This window comes from Zonotrichia leucophrys, chromosome 11 (genome assembly GCF_028769735.1).
Source record: "Zonotrichia leucophrys gambelii isolate GWCS_2022_RI chromosome 11, RI_Zleu_2.0, whole genome shotgun sequence".
NCBI classification, from domain to species: domain Eukaryota; kingdom Metazoa; phylum Chordata; class Aves; order Passeriformes; family Passerellidae; genus Zonotrichia; species Zonotrichia leucophrys.
The window spans coordinates 9,368,557-9,385,082 of record NC_088181.1 but is presented as its reverse complement, the minus strand read 5'-3'; the positions used below and the strand labels follow the sequence as shown (position 1 = coordinate 9,385,082).

At 39.0% G+C, this 16,526-nt stretch overlaps 1 protein-coding gene across 2 annotated transcripts in view; it reads left to right on the top strand.

Annotated features, from left to right (window-relative positions):
* The window catches only part of NFATC3 (nuclear factor of activated T cells 3), a 65,183-nt gene that overhangs the window by 26,468 nt on the left and 22,189 nt on the right, over nucleotides 1-16,526 (top strand). For both annotated transcript variants that reach the window (XM_064723066.1, XM_064723065.1), the window contains exons 4-8: nucleotides 10,838-11,037; nucleotides 11,706-11,878; nucleotides 12,631-12,771; nucleotides 14,321-14,376; nucleotides 15,007-15,133. In XM_064723066.1, coding sequence (XP_064579136.1) covers nucleotides 10,838-11,037; nucleotides 11,706-11,878; nucleotides 12,631-12,771; nucleotides 14,321-14,376; nucleotides 15,007-15,133 — 697 coding nt within the window. The remainder of the gene's footprint in view (nucleotides 1-10,837; nucleotides 11,038-11,705; nucleotides 11,879-12,630; nucleotides 12,772-14,320; nucleotides 14,377-15,006; nucleotides 15,134-16,526) is intronic.

Sequence of the window (16,526 nt, the reverse complement as noted above, 5' to 3'; positions counted from 1 at the left end):
GCTCTCAGTGGAATTTAACACATCATTAATGAGGACAGAAACCTGAGAGATTTTAGCTGACAAAATAAATCTTTCCTGAACTGCTGTGAACCGCATTCAAAATTGTTTCATTTTTTTTCTCTGGGTGTTTGTCTTCCTCTAATATTTGCATTAAGGGAATTTATGCTGCTATTTGCAAGATTTGACAAATTTGTAGGCTTTCTTTTGCTTACAGCACTAGATGCTTCTAAGCTGCAGTACTGGATGCTTTTAACTGCAGTAATGCAAATTAGAAGAAACATCTGTAGTGGGTGACTTACACCAATGATTTTAAAAGCTATTTATTTGCATTGAAATTGTGAAATACCTTGCTATATGAGAATGCTGTGTTAAAAATGAGGATGGCATTTATGTGTCTGACAGTCTTACACTTCAACACATGCATTGTACTGTGCCTCTCTAAATTGAAATGAATGCAAATGCAAATTAATATTCAACTTTGCAATTTGGTCTCTTCCAGCTGGACTGCTAATTAATTGTTGTGTTTGATAGGAGATAGGAAGCTGTTATGAAACAAAGCATTGATTTGTATTTAATTTTTACTTATTGCTTGGAAAAACAGCATGGGAAAGGCCAAATTTGGAACAGGTAATACTAATATCTGTAGGCAGGTGGATATTACTTTCATACAAACTGAAATGTTTTCCAGTACTTCTGGAAGCTTATTCCAGAAATCCACATCATAGCATGCACTACTACTTCTTTCTGACTTTTCTTTTTGATGCTCTTAGCTTTAGAGCAGTCACTTCATGTGTGTGATCGCTGCAGTAAAGCACTCCACATTTTCCTGTGTGAAATGACTGTGTGTTTGCCAGTGTCAGAGATGAGAAAGGAGCTGGGTAAAGAGAACAGAATCCTTTCATTGGAACAGACCTGCAGTGCTTGTCAAGTCCAACTGCCACATCTTTGGGTGCTTGAAGACCTCTGTGCTTTTCCTTCTTCCTTGTTTTGCTTTTAAACATTTTATTATAGAAAGCTGGAGTATTTAACCTCCAAACTGTGATGCCTCTCTAGTTCTGTATATGCACTTGATGTATCATTTAAAATAAAGATTTTAAGATAGTACACAGCTTCAAGCCTTTAATGTATTAGTGCATGTCATTAATCTATTACTAATACTGTACCACACCTGTTGCTAGGACACTAAGCTTCTGACAAATTTGGCATCATCTGTTGTGAGTACATTTAATCAGCTTATTTCCAAATGGGAGGAAATTAAATAAGTGGAGCATCATGCTTTGCTTTGTATATCTCTTAACTTTAAGAAAGCTAATTCTATAATGATGTTCCCTTGTTTTTAGCTTTTTTTAATGCTAAATGTTCTAAGCAGCAGATACCTTTCATTTTAAGCTCTGCTTTCTTGGGAGTATGTTCCAGCTAATCCTTGTCATCTGGAACAGTTTCTTTTACCTTGGTAGAGAATCTGCATGATAATGCTGACAGTTTTCACAGGGAAGGAATAAATAATATAGCAGAAAGGTTTGCAAGGAGAAAGGTGGCATGTTGAGCTTTTGTCATCCAAATGATGTGGAAATTTTGTAGTGCATTGCCAGGAGACAGCCTCTGAGCACTCCCTAATTTTACCATTCTAATTCATAGGTTAGAGTCTGCAATTCACCCATCTAGGAGCTTTTTAAACAAGTAGCTGTCACATTTTATCCAACTCCAAATGAACAGTCATCATTGCTTGAATTTCCACCCTTCCCACGGGTATAGATAAAATCATGTTTGCACTTAGAATTTGCTAGAATGAGTTTCCTTCTGTCTGAACTGGTAGGGTTCTTCATGAGACCTCACTTGGGTAATGCTTATGATCAAAAACAGAAAAGCCTTTTAGAGCAGGTGGACACCTGATAAGAATCTATTTGGGATAGTTTGGGGGTTTTTACTTTTGTATCTTAGTTTTCTGATCTAAATGAACTTTCTTAAATAAACAATAAACTTGTCTTATGTATTGTGTTCCTGTTACTCATGTAATTTTCTGCAATTTTCTGAGCTCAAGGATTTTAAATTAATGACATCTTTTGGTAGTAAATCATAAAGGCTGTGTTGTGCACAAGAAGTGTTATTTCCTTTTACTTTTTTGTCCTGTTGCTAGGGAAGAAGGTGCTGCCCATGCTGGTCACCTTGTAACCACACAGAGTGATGTTCTCAGGGACTGTGGGCTCACAGCTGCTCCTTAGCACCTCTCTGTGTGCAAGGAGTGCCTGTCCTGGGGCCACTGTGGCAGCCAGCTGTAGTTATGAACTGATGGGTAATTGGTTCTGCAGCTGATGGTGTACCTGCAGCAGACACTGGCTAGAACCCACTCACACCCTGGGTATGCAGGATGGATTTGGAGTGGTGGTGGCTGTTTAGAATTTGCCTGGACCAAAAATGTCCTTTTCCTGTACTGCAAAGTGCTTAAGGATAGAATCATTCTGTTCCTCTGCCATAAGCAGAATTATTCCTGTAGCAGATTCACAGTAACAGAGGAGGGGATGCATTGTGGAATCCATATGAACAACTCAGCAGTTCTGCAGCTAAAAAAAAAAAAGAAAGATCAAAAATCCAAGCAATATTAAATAAAAGTCAGTTTGTTTAGATGGCTACACACTGCTACTCACTGACAAGCAGAGTTTTCTGTATGAGGTTTGGAGATCTGTAAAAGAAGGACTCTGTGTCAGCTCTGTTTAAAGTGATTGCAGAGCTTGAAGTCAAGATAAGCGCTGCTGTGGATGAAAAAAGTAAACTAATTGAGCAAAAGTAAACTCCCTTTGAACTGCTTTGGAAGTTCTGAGGCAGGAATGTGTTCTCAAAAAGCCTGTCAAACTCTGCCTGAGTCCTGATGGAAGAAACTGCAACCAACAAGAGAGGATCTATCCAGGCAATGGCAGATGATCTGATAAAAGTAAATTAACAAAGCATTGTCTAAACGAGTGTATGTTTCCTGGCCTGTAATTCTGTTGCTGTCACCTTTTCCCAGCTGTTCCCTGTGGCTAATGCATGTAACTACTTGAATATTAGGTATAATATTGGAATTCTCCCTCTTCTCTATGTCCAATAAACAGCACTCCTTTTCTGTGTTTTGCAACCCTTCCCATTCTTCCTGCCTTCCACTCTCTAATTTTCATTTTTGTCTTTAATTTTTCCCTGGTTTGTCCCTCACCAGAAGGCAGGCTCTATCCCAGCTCTAGTTGCCTCCTGTTGATTAGTGACAGCAACCTGCCCATAAATCTAAAAGGCAGAAGGTAAATCTCAGCTTGTGTGAACTGTGTAATGGCAAAAAACATTGACCTTTGGATGAGATTCTAAACCTATGTATCTTTCAAGAACAGTTTGCTTTAGGCATCTTCTGCTTCAGAATCCCCAAAACAGATAGCAAAAGTGATGCCTGTACTCACTAGAAAATGCAGTAATTGGTGTGAAAACCAATAAAAAGTCATCTGCTTTTTGTATCATTGGTTTATTAAAGTTTTCTTTTTTCTACATGTTATGTGGGAATAACCTCTTCCTATCCCAGCAATGCTTGTCCAAAAACTCTCCATAGCATAATTAGCATTTGGAGTTGGTATTTCAGGAATAGCACCTTTTTTTTTTTTCTTGAAGAGCATGGTAGAGCCAAGTGCACATGGATGGTTTGATGGCAGATTACATGGGACTGGCAATTCTGCACTGTGTGTTAGCCAGATACTATTTTAGCTATTAGATGATATCCTTTTTTGTGTAATGTAAAATGGGCCAGGATTAAAACACCTCAAAAAATGCCTGAAGTCAGTATTTAAAACCCCTCCAATCCTGTCTGCAAGCAGTGAGTGTGTAAAAGTGTGAGATTTCAGAAATAGAAATCCAAGTTTTTAAACCTTGAAGAATGTTTTGTACATGTGTAAACAAATGGAACCATATCCAATAATGAACTGATATTTGCCATTACTCTTTTTGCTTTAGTCCTTTGCAGGATCTGTTTGTTTTTGTGACGACCTTTAAAATGTTTTTAATTGGACTTGTGCCCCTACCTAATAGTTTATTAAAGTTTGTTCCTTTTATCTGTCACTATTTTTTTCACAATTGCAAAGGTCTGTACTATTTTAAAGTCTTGAAGTCAGTCTACTCAATAAGTTTATTTAACAAAACACAAAGGGAGACTTTCCTGATGTGTTTGCTTTTCCTTCTCTGTTGATGGAAAGGTGCACTGAATAATCAAATGACAGAAAATAGTACTGCACATCAGGAAGGGATTGAAATAGATGTTTTGGTTTAATGTATTGAACTTTAAAATCAGACATTTAACTTCTTGTAACGTTATAAACTCTGCAGAATCAGAATGAAATTATAAAAAGAATCCAATGTGCTGTTAAGACTTTGTGAGCCAGCAGTTGGGATATTGCATGATAAATCTGAGTGGAGTTTCCTTCCATCAGTTTCTGCAGTCTCTTTTAAGCAGTCCATTGGAGAGTATAGGTCAGCACTCACTGCACCTCTGCAGGGCTGCAAGGGATGACTGAGGTAATTTTGACTTTCAGTAGCTTCCCTGAGCTCTGCTTTCTTCATTTCATGTCCATGGTTTGCGTCAAGTTTTTCCAAATGCAGCTGTTGATAAATTCAGAATAAATTGTATCACTGGCATTAGTCATGGTGTCTTTTGTTTTAAATTATGTTCATCTTCATGCCCTTGGATCCTTGTCATCCCAAGTCATGGCTGATAGATGTGCTGCTGAGCTTGGCAGATAGCCCTTCAGCTTTTAAACCCAGCCATCCTCACAGTTCTTTAGGACAGCTGCTGCACACCACTCAAAAGGGAAAGTCTTGTGGAGAAATGTCTGCAGGAAAAAAGTTCCATTGATCAAAGCCGTTCACTGGTGCCTCTCTGATACCACTGTCCAAAAGATTCCAGCCTTGTGGGTCATGTCTCCCTTTTCTCAGAGGATAAAACATTTAGATGGTTCAGTTTTTTCCTTTAAATAATTTCTTTTTTAAAGAAATTGTCTTTTACTTTTGAAGTGGACTGAAATTTAAGCAGTGAAGGTTCTTTTCCTTTAGGATTGTTTAGGTTTCATAGTGAACTGTACATATTTTGCTCAGTCTTCCAATGCAAAAGGAAGAAGTAGCTGATTCATGAGAACAGCTCTTTCTTTTCACCCTCTGCAATGGGGCCTGCATTCTTCTCCTTTGTCCTCCTTACCTTGTCACTCTGGGGGTGTTCTAAGGAATGCAGAAGTCACTGAAATGCATCCAGCTGCTGTGAGTCTGTCAAGGGGGAAAAAACTATTTACAAGATGCCTTTTATATCAAGGTGTTGAAGAGCCTTGGAAATCTCAATCTGAAGTAAATGCTTAGTAAGTGCTTGTAGGTCCTTACACAGATGAGTTTCCTTCCCTGTTCTTCACATTTGGGCTGAGGATCTCTGTATAGATACCGATGCATTTGGTGAAGATGGATTGTGAACTTTAGGGACTTGATTATGTCAAACTTGCATTGTATTTCAATACTGTGCCCTATTTTTAGGGAGGCCTATTTGTATGTAAAAGCTTTCTTTCTAATCAGCCTACTTCACCAATCCAGTAATGCCCTAAGCAGTGAATTAATTGTGCAAAGGCAAAGGAGCACTGAAATGTTCATCCACAATTAGCAAGCAAAAAAAAGGCACATAAAACATGAGTATTAAACCCCAATGAAAGTTTGATTAAGCATGGCAATTTCCTAATAAATGCTGGAAAGTTTTACAGGAAAAAGGCTTTTAAAATACAATCAAATAGGTTTTGACACCATCAGAATGTTGTTGGTATCACAATATGCTTGATAGCTGAGCATAAAACCTAACTGATGAAATTATCTTTCCCTACTACCACCACCCCATACACACACACCCAGTTCCATGTTTTCTCTTAATTTCTAAGACTGAAAGTGTAGGTGTATAGAATGCTGACATTATTTCTGGATTCAGTGACACTATTTGCTATTTGGGGTTTTGGATACTTTGGTTCAAAAATCCAGACTATTTCCAAGTATCCTAGTGATGTCTGTAAGTACCTGGTTACTGTGAGGTGCCTGTTTGCTCTTGGATATTTTTCCCAAGCTTTGTTGTATGTCTTAAGAAATGACACTTTTACACTTGAGTAGAGATTGGTAAGACTTGGCCTGCAACAATAAATAGAAAACATGGACAGAACCTTCTTCATTTAAAAAAAATGAGGAATGAGGAGGTAAAGATTTTAAGTATTAGAGACTAAAAAGAGTCTTCTCACAAGCTTTTCAAGTTGCTGTTTTCTTTAGATAAGAGCATGGAACCAATGATGTGTGAGCCAGCTATGGTCCAAATATAATCCACATGAAATCTGGAAAAATGCTAATTTATTTTTTCCAGGTTGATGCCTCTAAAATAAGGTGACCTCTTTGTTTTTCTCAGCGAGGAAAGGTTCTCACCACTGCCCCAAAATTCCAAGTTTAAATAGTGCTGTCTTTAGTGATCAAATGAATCCATATAGTCTCTAGCATGACAGATTTTTACAGGATTTTCCATGTGAGCATTAAGAACATAGCAGTGTTTTTGTTGCATAAACTACAGCTTCTTGATGATCCAAAACTCTCTCCTGAAGTGCCTGCCTGTGTAGTTGCTTGGTAAAAGCTGTGAAGTGGCAGTGCCATGCAGGGGTTTCCTGTGTGCAGTGTAGTAACTGTGGAGCTGCTTTGGCGTGAAGCCCTTGTGGCTTATCCTGTAGTGACCTTCAGTCTTTAGCCTTCCAGCTTTAGTTTAACTTACGCAGGCACTGACCTTTGCTATGGAAACGATATAGAAACACAAAAACAACTTGGCTGAGTTTCCTCGGCAGAGCAGTGGGTGGTGGATCAGGATTCTGTTACAGGGGAGGGTTTCTAGAGGTCACTAGTGACACAGTGCAGTAACTTACTGCTTGTCTGCAGCACACTGTTTGCTGCTCCTGGGAAAGTGCTATATCTTTTTTTAAAGTAAAATTAGCAATTTTTTGTTTGTAGTGAGCAGCTCTAATACTGCACATTAATGGAATAAGTGCTGGGAGGGGAGGTTTACCTGAAAGCCTTCCTAGGGCTCAGCCAGTAGTTCAGGTTACTGCTCCTCTGTAAGTGACCCATGACTGAATCTTGAGCACACTGATACTGTAGTGCCTTACCATAATGCTTCCTCATGGTGCTGATTCTGCAGCACTTGCCAGTAGGTTGTAAAATGCTGTTTATTTAAATACCTATGGTCTGTAAAAACACACTGTGTTCTTATTTGTGTATATTCTTTACTAAGGTGAACTAAAGGTTCATGGCTTTATAACTAAAGGTTCATGGCTTTATTATGTATTTGAACAAAATATAGTATTTTTTCTCCCAAGTTAATTAAGTACTTATTTTCATTGAAAAACAATTAGCAGGTTGGGGATTTTTACTGATTTAAATGTTTGGGCTGTTCAACATACAGAATTGTGCATGAAGCAGACAAGGTGGTAAGAAGGCATCACCCTGCTCTCAATGAAATTAGGAACAATCAATATTTTTTTGAATGAGAGCAAAATTGTATTTAAAAGGAATGCATTTTAAATGCCTAAATAAATAATATTTCCTGATTTAAAGTTGATTTGGGGTTGTGGTTCTCCTTCATTACTCACAAGGTAGGTTTTGCATCAATAATGGCAAGTCAGCCTGGAGCAGCCAGCTTGCTTATTACACAAGATTTAAGGGGGAAATGTTCATTCTAAAGCATAGATTTGTGTAATAAATTTGGGGGGTTTCTGTCCACAATCCTTTCAGCTGCCTGAGTTTCACTAGCACGGAATTTGGGGCAGGGAAATACAAACATCCATTATCTGTGGACCATAACTATTCCTTGTGGAGTGAGCAGAGAATCTGTTTTATTATTTTATTCTGAAGACAGGAGGTTTTTAGAATAAAATGGAAGAGGATAACAAAATTTCCTCCTCGTTGTCCCAGAGGACAGGCCAAGGCTGGCTCTAAGACTGAGATGGAAGAGCCAGGTTGGGAATTCTCAGCTGTGCTGCACTGACAGAGCCCAGGGAGCTTTTGGAGAACACTCTTGGGCACAGGGTGGCTCCTGGGGATGGTTCTGTGCATGGCCAGGAGTTGGACTCCATGATCCTGGTGGGTCCCTTCCAACTCAGCTTATTCTGTGATCCTGTGATCTGTGATCAGGCTGTCTGGTTAGCATGCACAGCCTGTTGAGCTCACTGGCTTTTGGCTGTGGCTGCTGGGAGCACAGGGACACTGCAGCCTGTCCCTGCTTGCTTGAGGCTGGGATATTCCCTTTGATGAGGCTCCATTGGTGCAGTCAGGCCCTGAATTACACTCTGTGCTGGAGTACATGGGGGTTGTTCTTCCTTTCCCACTCCCTGACTTACTTTATTGCCACAGGTATTGCACACATTGGTTATATTTATTCCTTTACTTCATGGGGGGATGGGGTGTTTGTGTTTTTACTTAACCTTGAATAAAAGCAGTAAATTGCCTGCAATACCAAGTATATATTTTCAAGTCTCTGCTACCTTGCCAGAGTATATGGCCATAGAGTCTCCTGGGCAATACCAGTGTGACTGCTGGCATGGGGGATGTTTTACCTCCCTAAACTGAGCTCCTGCTCTGTGTCCTCTGTAGAAGATGGTCTTCATGCACTGTAGAGAGACCAGCTTAGTTTTACAAGTATCCCCCACCCTTCCTTATCTCTGGGATCACCAGTATCTCTAGAACTGCTGTGTACATGTCCATTGTTCAGCATGGGGAAGATTAGCCTTAATTGGAAATTAGCTTTGTCACAGTGACCGCATTTGGAAGTCAGTCAAATTTTTGAATAGGTCTGGCTTGTAATTTTTATAATTCCCAGTATTAGAGTGAACACATTTAACTAACGTCACATTTAGGCTGTATTCCATTGTGTTAAGATTTAATTTTAACTCTGAGGAAAATGGATGGTGGAGTCACAGTGTTGAGAACTTGTGACAAGATGGCTGCTGTAATGCTAAACTAATATGTGTCCTAATTAAACGCCTAAAGTAATTCAGACTGATTTAAAAAAAAATCAGTTATTCATTTGGTATTTAATGAAAAAGACACTTCTGGAAAGACACTTGAGTCCTGCATCAAGCATAAAAAGGAACTTATGCATGTGTATATATTTAATTGGTGTAACAGTCCCTATGCTCCACTGTGATGGCAACACTAAGAGGAAAGTTCCTTGTGGTCCTGATGTTCCTGGAGTTTATAGTTGACTTCTGACAGTGAAGGGAGAGAAACCTGCCAGTACACTGACTGTCACCAGAGGTTCTTTACTGTAATCTTTCTAAATGCTTATTTATCACCTTTACTTACATGGGAAGCAGCTCTGACAACCTAGACTGTCTCCACTCAGTGGCTAGAGGGATAATTTGGTTTGGTTTGGTGTTTTTTAACTGGATTTTGCTCTTTTCCCTGAGAACTCCAGGGATAACATATTGGCAAAACAAGGTCTTTCCAGACTTCTGTGTAAACCTAAATTTCTGTTCTTGACTGAGAAAGCTCTAATAAAAGTGACAGACCTGGTAGGTGCTGCCACTTAAATATAGACACCAAGCTGTACCTTGAATATAGAAACCAGGCTTTCATTTGGTCCATGAAACTCCCCGCCAGGAGTGCTGCACCAGCAGTGGGGCTTCTGACTGCTGGGTGTGGGTGTGCTTTGGGCTTGTGTGCCGCTGACTACTGGCTTAAATTACTCTTCTAAGTAGGTTAAATTGACATGTTTTGTTTGGTTTTTAAGTGTTAGTTGTGTAAAGAGCTTGGATAATATTGTTGTGTGACCAAATAACTCTCCCTAGAGACAAAAATATTGACATGGCAAAACCACGTTTAAAGAATGACTGTCTGTCCCTCCCTCCCGTTTGAACATAAGTTGATGTCAAAGTCAATGAAACGTAAATCTGCTCCAGTGCAGTTTAGCAATTATATAACTTACAGCCTGCATCAATCTGCCAGTTGCAGCAGGGTGAAGGAAAAGATTTGTAAGAAATATTTTGTAGGCTTCAGATTTATAATAACAGGGGTTAAAGGAAACTGGTGTTACTGTTGTTTACATTTGTTTCCTTAACAAATTACCCACATACTATCATAAAATGGGCTTTTTCTTCTAGTTTCAGTTCATATTTTTTTTCTGCTGTTTCAGTGTTGCACCAGAATTGCTGCAGTTAGCTCAAGCAACAGGTGGTTTTATGGCAGCTGACTGCATTGGTGGTTACATGTGTATTTGAGAAACGGAAAGATGTGTAAATTAACAGTTGCAGAATTTGGGGGTTTGAAGTATTTTCTTTGCCAAAAATAAACCACACTTGATTGTCTAGATATTGATTGAATCTTCTTGTCCTAATTTGATACATTTTCATTCACAAAACTTCTTAGTTTAATAAAAGTTGCTGTTCCATTTCATAGTAGAAAAGTTAAAAGTTTTTAGTATTTCTAGAATCTTGGTACATCTTAGTAAAATTGGTAATTGGTAATTAAAAACATTACCAGAAACAGACTTATAGCATAGCATAGCTTTGGTGTAGAAATTCTGTAGATAGAAAAATTGTCTTTGAGAGATTCAAAAATAATAATGATATTTTGACATGCATTCGTTCATTCATTCATTCATTCATTCTAATAATTGCTGCCAGTCCTTGTGTTTGGTGGCAGATACCTGTACTCAGATTTCTGAAGTTTTTAATGAAATACTACTGGCTGCTAACTCTGTGGACTGGCTGTGTGTGTGTGGGTGCACCCACAGCTGCAGTGGGAGTCACCCAACCTGTTCTGTTCCTTGTGCCCCCCTCAGCTGCTGGGCTACAGCGAGAAGCCGGTGAACCTGCAGATGTTCATTGGCACGGCCGACGATCGCTACCTGCGGCCCCACGCCTTCTACCAGGTGCACCGCATCACCGGCAAGACCGTGGCCACTGCCAGCCAGGAGATCATCATTGCCAGCACCAAAGTGTTGGAAATTCCACTTCTTCCTGAGAATAATATGTCAGCCAGGTACTTCACAGCATGAGTCAGCCGTTTGGTTGCTATGTGTAGTTTTTGTTTTCTTCGTTTGTGCAAAGGTGAAAGAAAAGTCCTGTAAAATCAGCGTATTTTCCACAAATTTGGGTCATGATGAAGAGACACATCTCTTATAGCAAGCCAGTGTGAGAACAGTCAGAAGTAAAGGAGCAGAGAGGCAGGGAAGCTCTTGTACAAATGTGTTATATGACCGAGGTTGTGTGTCTCATATGAATAATTGACCACTGTGTGGAATAGCAGCTGGGATTTGATGGGTACACTTTGTCGTTCTCTAGTCCTTTCTAAACTAGAACTAAATAGTGGTCTCTTGCTCCTTGTAAATGACATTTACTATGTTAAATAACTCACTTTGGAGGTTAAACAATGTGCAATAACAAATAATCTTTTAAAGGTTCAAAAAAGCAGCAGCTGGACATTTACAAGACAAACCGTTTAACCAGTACTTGCTGCTGTTTCCACACTAAACATTCTTTCAATCACAGACATTTAAAATAACCCTTAAAATACCATAATGGGGGGAAAAATAGAACAGCTTCATTCTTTAACAAAAGAAATACTTAGAGAGTGAACTTTGGCAGTAGTTTGATTTATTTTCTTCCATTTCTCTTGTGATCCATCTGTCCATCCTCTCCCATCTCCAGTATCGATTGTGCCGGTATTTTGAAGCTGCGCAATTCAGACATAGAGCTCCGGAAAGGAGAGACAGATATTGGGAGGAAGAACACCAGAGTGCGCCTCGTGTTCCGTGTGCACATCCCACAGCCCAGTGGAAAAGTCTTATCTCTGCAGACTGCTTCCATTCCTGTTGAATGCTGTAAGATTGCTCTAACTGTGCATCTTCTATACTCATGGTTTCTGCATGTGTCTGGAGTAGTGTCACTCTGACAATATGTATTGCCAGAATTACATGTAGCAATTGGTAAAAAGCATTGTGTGTAAAGCACTAAATTACCAAGTTAATGTATCTTTAAGTAAAGGTGGTACTTACCAACAGCTTGGAGGTTTAGAGGAAAAACAAGAGTTTGGGCTTTAGCCTCAGTGCAGTCATACAGCAGCTTCAGTAGCACCTGTGTATGAGCAGAGGCAGCTGATACATCTCGGTGAAAATATTCATTCTAAAGCTGATACCATTTCATTGATAAGAGTCTGTATCATGACTTTCCCTATACAGTAATACCTAGTGAACAGCTGAACTTCTAGAGAGTTGATTTGTTAAATGTTGGCACTAAGGAATCAAGGAATAACCTTAATCTGAGTTTCCCCATGAATTTATTTTGTCTAGAAACCGCTAAAGTAATTTTTAATCCAGTACTCCTAAACTAAAAATTGAATTTGCTGTAACAGTAGAGACTGTTGGCATTCATGTCTTCTTGGTGTTTCTTTTCTATAATTACGTAATTTCAAAATAATTTTAAAAGCAAAGATAAATCATAGACAAATGTGATTTGTGTATGTAAACAGATGGTCATTTTAGTTTCATCCGTGATTGTTCAAGTTAGACTCATAAAATAAATGTCATTATGATTAAAATTGTAAACAATAATTATTCCCTTAATATTTCTAAAGCTCAGCGATCTGCACAAGAACTTCCTCAGATTGAGAAGTACAGCATCAACAGCTGCTCAGTAAATGGAGGCCATGAAATGGTGGTGACAGGATCCAATTTTCTTCCAGAATCCAAAATTATATTTTTTGAAAAAGGACAAGGTAAATACTGTCTTGCTGGGTTTTTTTCAAACCGAGCTCAGTACCTGAGCTCAGTTTTAAGAAATAAGGATGTTTTAAGAGTAATAATTGGAAAGTTCATTTAGACACTGATCTGTGGCTAGTTGGTAGTTATTAATGAAGTAGTCCTTCTGATTCAGGAAGACAGTTGGAGGGTAACTAACTTGGAATGTGTGTATTTGAAAGATGTTGTACAGATCATACCATGTATTTGCTCCTTCTTACAGAAAAATGAAAAAGTGAAAATGAGATCTAATTGAAATGTAGTATTTAACATTGATGCCATGTTACATCTGATTTAATCAATGCATAGGAACTGACTCCCTAGCTAATGAAATAAATGCTAGCTAGAAAACAATAAAACATAAAATCTGAACAGCTTAAATTATCATTTTGGTGACTCAAGTGTCTGATTTGAACTTTCAGGAAAACAGTAGCAAAAGAAATTATTAAAACCAAAAATTTGCTAACCAAGTGCAATTTTTCTACATCTTATTATTTCTGTATATATGTAAATAAGAATGGTGTTGTTTTTATTAGCAAATACAAAATGTTAGGTAATCATGTGTTCTGCCACACAAGCTGAACACCTTTGGGAGAGGCAGAGCTGCTGCTGTGGTTCCCTGGTTCCCTGTAACAGCACCCAGTGCAGAGGGAGCTGGGTGCAGGGTGTGGGTTATGCCAGGTCAGGGCACAGGGAGGCTGCCCAGTGATTGCCCCTCTGGCACGGGCACCTTGCCCAGCCGCGGGGTCTGTGGGTTCAGGGCGGGGAGCCCCGGGCACCGTGACCCCGGGCTGGGCAGGGAGGGGTGGCCTGGGTTATCTGCTGCTGACTCAGCCTCCCAGTCATCAGCAGCTTGTTTGAATAAGCACAAGTGGCAGCAGCAGCAGTTTAAGCACCCTTCAGGAAGGTTTCAGAAGGAGTGGAGAGCCCTTCTGTGCCCTGCAGAGCCCTTCTGTGCCCTACCCATGCTCAGAGCCCTTCTGTGCCCTGCAGAGCCTTTCTGTGCCCTGCAGAACCCTTCTGTGCCCTGCAGAACCCTTCTGTGCCCTACCCATGCTCAGAGCCCTTCTGTGCCCTGCAGAGCCCTTCTGTGCCCTGCAGAGCCCTTCTGTGCCCTGCAGAACCCTTCTGTGCCCTGCAGAGCCTTTCTGTACCCTACAGAGCCCTTCTGTGCCCTGCAGAGCCCTTCTGTGCCCTGCAGAGCCCTTCTGTGCCCTGCCACTGCTCAGAGCCTCCCTGCAGCTGAGCTGCCTGTGCAGGACCTGCACGCTGGGCTGCACTGCACAGTCCTGCACAGCAGCACCTGCACTGGTACAGTACTGCTGGAACAAGTACAGTACAGTACTGCTGGAACTCCTAAAGCATCTCTCTACTCTGTTTACAGTGTGTGTCTGTCAGTTTAACAGCTTCTTTGTGACTGAAAATAAATCCTGTTTGATATTAAGTATTTAAATACTTTTAAGATGAATTATTAAAGTGTTAAGAAAATGCTTTTTGCTTGAATTATTTGTAAATTTTTCTCAACAGATGGACGACCTCAGTGGGAGGTAGAAGGGAAAATAATTAGGGAAAAGTGTCAAGGGGTGAGAAACAATTTTTCTTACTTTAAAAAGCTTATTTTTTTAAAATGTGTAAATTGATATTTTCATTGTTGTTCTGAAATTTAGACTTCATTTATTAAAATAAGTAGATCGCTGACTAATTCAGACAGACAACTGGAGACTTCTAAATTGTCTTAAGACTATAAAGTAGCCATTAAGAGGATGCTTTGAAGGAACTGGAAATAGCATGCTTGTTGTGAAAGCAATGAAAAAAGAACTTGAAAATTAAAAAGCGGAAACTTAGGATAATTTTGCTAACCTGACAAATTACTTCCAGTGCATTAAAATTTTTTTTAAAAGCTTAATGATTCAAAATTCAGTATTTTAACTGCTAGAAGGTTTTCTTGTACTCTGGCAGATAAGCAAAGCATCCTTTATATGATATGTCTGTTTAATTAAAGCATCTTCAGAGCACTTGTGTTTAAAAGAAAATAAAATTCTCCAAATAAAAGTTTGCCTATAGTTCTGTTTTACTGTGTAATGTGCATGAAGTTTGCCAATTTAAAAATATTAGTCTGCTTTAGTTTTACCATAAGTGTTTCAGTTTTTCTGTAATTAACAGTTTCATTTGCTTTTAATGTGTAAAACTTTTTTATTTCAACTTTTCCATAGGCAAACATCATACTTGAAGTTCCTCCATACCATAACAAAGCCATCACAGCTGCAGTTCAGGTGCAGTTTTATCTCTGCAATGGCAAGAGGAAAAAAAGCCAATCTCAACGTTTTACTTACACACCAGGTATCAAATGAAAAATACAAAAGTGACATTTTATTTTGTTTTTTAAAGTGGACGTACAAAAACACTCCAGACAGTTTTGATCCTTTGATAGGAACATAGGATTAGCTTTGAACTGTTTGTAAAACATTTACTAAAGCTTGTCTAATTAAAAGGCTGAAATACAGAGTAATAAGCTCCAGTACTGTGACTACAGCTAGTTATTTCTTCATTACACTTTCTACAAAATAATTTTTGCATTCTACTTTTCTTTGAGAATGATGATGAAGCTGCTCTTGAAATAACCATCATGATGACACAATGGATAGTGAGATCATAGAAGAACAAATTTGTGCATTTTTTTCCACTGTCAAATGTCAAAAAAAACCCCATAGATTTAGATACAAGGAAGGTCAAATTAGTTTTTCCCCCACTCTGGATGCATTGCAGTTTACTGAGACAAATCAGCTTGTAACTTAGCCAGAAGTAAAACCAGGATATGTAAACTGCAGGTGTAGTAAACAGCCTTTTCCTTCCCACTTGGTGTGAGGAAGAGCTTGCAGCAGATGTGCAGTGCCTGCTCCTGTCCTGCCCCTTGCTTTATTTCAGCTGTGTCCCATTTGGAGCAGTCAGAATTCCCAAGGTGCCAGTGATGGTGGGGACCCTTTGGTGCTGCTTGGAGCACTTGAAGTCAGATATCTGAATGAGCCTTTAAAGATACAGATATTCATATAAACTTCTTAAAACTTCTGTATATGCTGACAAAGCCAACTTCCATTAGTTAACACAATTTAAAATAAGCTGTGCTCACTTGTTGTGCTCTAAAATTACCTACTTTTTAAATTTAGGCAGTGTTACTGAGGTGTCTGGTATTCTGAGTACACATTAACTGTGTTATCAGATTTCTGTGGTATTTGTCAACTGTTTTTCAAGAATATCAGCTCCTAAGATAGTTACACATCTATATTTTTGTTTGGAATATCTCTATTTAAATTATTTTAATGATAGAATGAAATAATGACAGTTACTACTTAAATAAGAAGCAAGCTGAATTGTAACTGCAGCTGTTACTACACAAGCACTTAAAACACTCTATATGTATTACAGTTCATTTGACTGTAATATTTAGTTAACTGTATTTTATAAAGTAGTAAATGAGCATTTGAGTGTTAGTATTTTTCTACTAGTACTTAAGATCAGTATCTTGTTGTGAGCCTACCAATAGTTTAAAAAAATAAACCTGTAACTGAAAGTGTGTCAGTTTGTAGCTCTTATAAGAACAGTTTGCTGCCATCACTGAAATTGGGGAATGAGCTTAAAGAGCTACTGTAATTAAAACATGGTGCACTACTCAGGCTGGGCTGTGTGTTGCCAAAGCTCAGCTGTCCTTGTGATCAGAGGCTAAGGAAGGCCTGAA